General features: G+C 37.2%; 1 protein-coding gene across 1 annotated transcript; it reads right to left on the bottom strand.

Moving 5' to 3' along the window:
- Positions 1–1,133: 1,133 nt before the first annotated feature.
- Positions 1,134–2,500, bottom strand: LOC143531210 (shikimate O-hydroxycinnamoyltransferase-like). The gene is made up of 2 exons (XM_077026556.1): positions 2,093–2,500; positions 1,134–2,026 (listed from the first exon to the last, which is right to left on the bottom strand). The coding sequence occupies exons 1-2, from the start codon at positions 2,498–2,500 to the stop codon at positions 1,154–1,156; spliced, it is 1,281 nt and encodes a 426-aa protein (XP_076882671.1). The 3' UTR covers positions 1,134–1,153.
- Positions 2,501–3,603: the final 1,103 nt, after the last annotated feature.

Below are 3,603 nucleotides of genomic sequence, written 5' to 3'. Positions count from 1 at the left end.
GCATGTGCACACCACAACAAGCTGGCGTTCTCGATTTTCAATCCTTTATAATATTCAAATGAATTCACCCAAGAATATTGTCTCGAATGTCAGGTTGAAGGCTCACAAGTTTAACTGAAGATGTTCGTTTCTTCATAACTTATTTCCAAAATTTCTCTATTCAACCTCACATCACATGTGTTTTCCATTGAATATATTTCCTTTATTCTTAGATTAAAATAATATTATTCACTTACGAGTCTTAAATCTCACATAATCCATTTTAAACACGTATTAATCTCAATTATGGAATATAATAAATCATTTTATTTTGCGGGCTGTTGCATGAGTTGACCGACTAGATGTGACTCTGGCAATTGATTCTTAATAACTAGGCGGAGTTAAAGAGACTCTTATTTGCAATCTTCCTTAAAGAAAGTCTAAGGTAGTTGCAGGTCCATTTTCCTTTTTTTATAATGTGCGGGATTCCTACTCTGAGTAGGCTTCTTCGTGCGTGCCATTCTAGGAGTCTTCATTTACTCCGGTATAAAGTCTCCTCGATGGCATACCTCGGCCTTGGAGACCTACTTTATAGCATATGTTGACATCATTTGCAGAAAATGAGGAGTCGGGTGTAACTCCGTCTATGACGTTAAAAATATGAGACGAATGCATGACCCATTGTTTGCGCTGGGCATACCAAAAAACGCATGTCATATCCAGAGATCAAATGATGCGACCGCCTCAAGTATAATTGTTAAACCATCATGATCGCCCCGATGATGTTGCCCTTGCCAAGCAACTGGGTAGGCTTACCAAGGCCAGTGTGTACAATTAAGGCTACCAAGTATTCCGGAAAAATCGTGTCATTATTGATTAACCTCATATATTTTTTATATGTTACCTTGAGTTGGACTTCTCAAATATTTTTTACCATGGAGTTTAATAATACCTCCTACTGCTGCTGCTAATAATAATAATAATAATAATAATAATAATAATAATAATATAAAAAATTAAATCAATAAAAATATAAAAATAACAACTTTTAACAAAAAAAAATAATAACACGTGGGTTTTAACCCTAGTTCTTAACACTTCAAAGTTTATTTAAACTCTCAATATGAGAAGAGTTTTATTGATTATTATATTGCAATTAAAGTACACATAAATTTCAGATTACATACAACAACTTACTGAATAGCTTCATTTGTTCACTTTCTAGTCCAATGATGAGTGATAAGCTCCCATCGTTAGTCGGGCTTGGTAACACATGACACTTACCTGCGGGTGGGATGCGCGTACCCCCCATGAAGATGGGCCGACCCCACCCAAAGTCTGCATCGTAAATCGGGAGCCTAGCCCAACTTACTATTCGAAGATTCATGTAGTTATAATTAGGCTCGAACCTTTGAGAATTATGGTGTTGTTCCAGATAATCGAGTGCTGATTTTAGATAGTCGCTGTTCACCCTCGCTACAGCATCATGTATTTTACTTGCAATGTACCACAAAGGTTTGGTTTGAATGTCACCTTTAGTCGCTGTAGTAGTGGCTCTGAAGATAACATTCCCAAAAAAGCCTAGCGGAAGCAGTGGTTCAAAGCGAGCCCGCCCATCGACTGGGCAGTCGAACATGGTTTCAACGTTTTCTGGCAGCCCACGAGCAGCTATACACATGCACTTCCAAATATGGGCCGACAGAATTTCAAAAGAGCTGTAGCTAATCGTGTTCCCATCTTCCTTAGATTTTGCTTTGAGCATATCGAGATGGCTTCGTGTTAACTTGAACATTGAGCAGGTGATTTTAGTTTCATCTAACGGTGCCTTCACTGTTGGACCCGGGTGGTATTCGATGTGTTCAAAAACTGGTCGTGGTGGGTCTTGCGCACGGAGGAGTGTCCGGTCTATGAAGGGTTGGATAGTGATGTCAAGGCCATGAGCCATATCGGACCACGTGTTGATGAAGTGCAACCCAGATATCCCATCCGCCACACGATGGTGGATCCCAACTCCTAGCGAAACTCCGCCACATTTGAAACGAGTCACCTGCTCAAAGACATTTGTTACATGCATACATACATATATACTTACATATTTTATTTTTATATATACCTGCAACACCACGAAAGGAATTGATTCAATTCCCAAAGAGTGATCGACCACCGGAATGAGTTTCAAGTATTCTGGTGTGGGTGCAAAGTCACCGAAATCATCGATGACGCCATCCGACCTAGCTTCCAAAAACAACACCCCTTGTCCTCGACAATTGATCTCAACCCTTCCATTTTCCCCATGTTTAAATCGGCCTGCCATTGGGTAAAACGCAACTAACGCCCTGCTCAAAGCGTCTGTCATAACTTTCATGTCAAAGAAGTTGGGAGCACCGATGGGCCGGTAAAAGTACACTGTGAGTGTGTATCTGTTAAAGGCAATGAGATCGAGGCTAGAGAGCCATAGCTTTGTCGTTGGTGTCTCCTCAGATGGCTTCACCATCTTTGTTTCTTTTAGGACCACCTTCATCTTGATCTTTTCTCTACTTAGCGAATGATCTTGTTCAACTTCATAGCCTCATATATCATGGTGTTGTGTGGATGTTATTTGAGGTAATGGTTGAGGTCATGTCCCATTCTAGCTTTTAATTATATCAAATTATATATTTTCATTATATGCCTAGGGCTGTCCAAACCGTTCGTCGCTCGAGGAGAAATTGCTCGATTGCTCGTTCGTTTTTTCGTTCGATTGTAAACAAGCCGCTCTGCTCGGTTCGGTTTGCAAACAAGCCAAGCAACGAGCAATGATCCGCTCAGTTTGGTTCGGCTCGAATATTTTTTATTTATTTTATATATAATTATATATGTACAAATATATAATTAATTTGAGACCCGTGTATTACATGGGTAACTGATGAAAATTTTTTATTTTAAACATTAAGAAATATACAATCAACAACAAAATTATCAGATATTTTTAATATAATTACAACTTACATTAAAATTATATGAATTACAAAAGAAACATTATGCAAATATTTTACAAATAAGAAAAAATTTCCTTGTACACTGCATTTGTGATTGTATTGGTCATATTATCTTGTTTATCAAAAACCAATATCTTTAAAACATATTAATAAATATAATTTATGAATCGTTATATCTTAGAATGGTCGAATTGGTGTAATTTTACATGTAGTGTTCTTTTTGGTGGTGGCTGTCGTCGGATTGTGGAGGTAGTCGTTGGCGGTTGGCCGGTTTGTTTATAAGTTTATCGTTCAAAAAAAATTATATATATACAATCAGGTAATTTAAATATGCAAACACAAAGAAAGATAAATAATAAGTATATAAAGATGTTTTAAAAATGTTACAACATGTTCAAATGAGAGTCAACTTCTTAGTATGAAAATGCGGATTTTCGTCGGTCGTACTCACAAATAAAACAACATATTCCCTAAAATGACATTAGAAATGATCATAATGTTTTTCCATATTAGTTTGCAGCCTGATAATTCAGGTACTAAAAAGGGACTTTAAAAAGAGCATTTTTCAAGTTTCAAGAATTTAGTTCAATACGGCTACAACAACTGGTTTGTTCCTGAAGCCAGGATTCAACATCTTTTGCATTTA

This window comes from Bidens hawaiensis, unplaced genomic scaffold (genome assembly GCF_021521415.1).
Source record: "Bidens hawaiensis isolate Kalapana, Puna unplaced genomic scaffold, B.hawaiensis_p1.1 tig00009086_1, whole genome shotgun sequence".
Classification (NCBI taxonomy): domain Eukaryota; kingdom Viridiplantae; phylum Streptophyta; class Magnoliopsida; order Asterales; family Asteraceae; genus Bidens; species Bidens hawaiensis.
The sequence above is the reverse complement of the archived record's forward strand: the minus strand, read 5'-3'. Positions and strand labels throughout refer to the sequence as shown.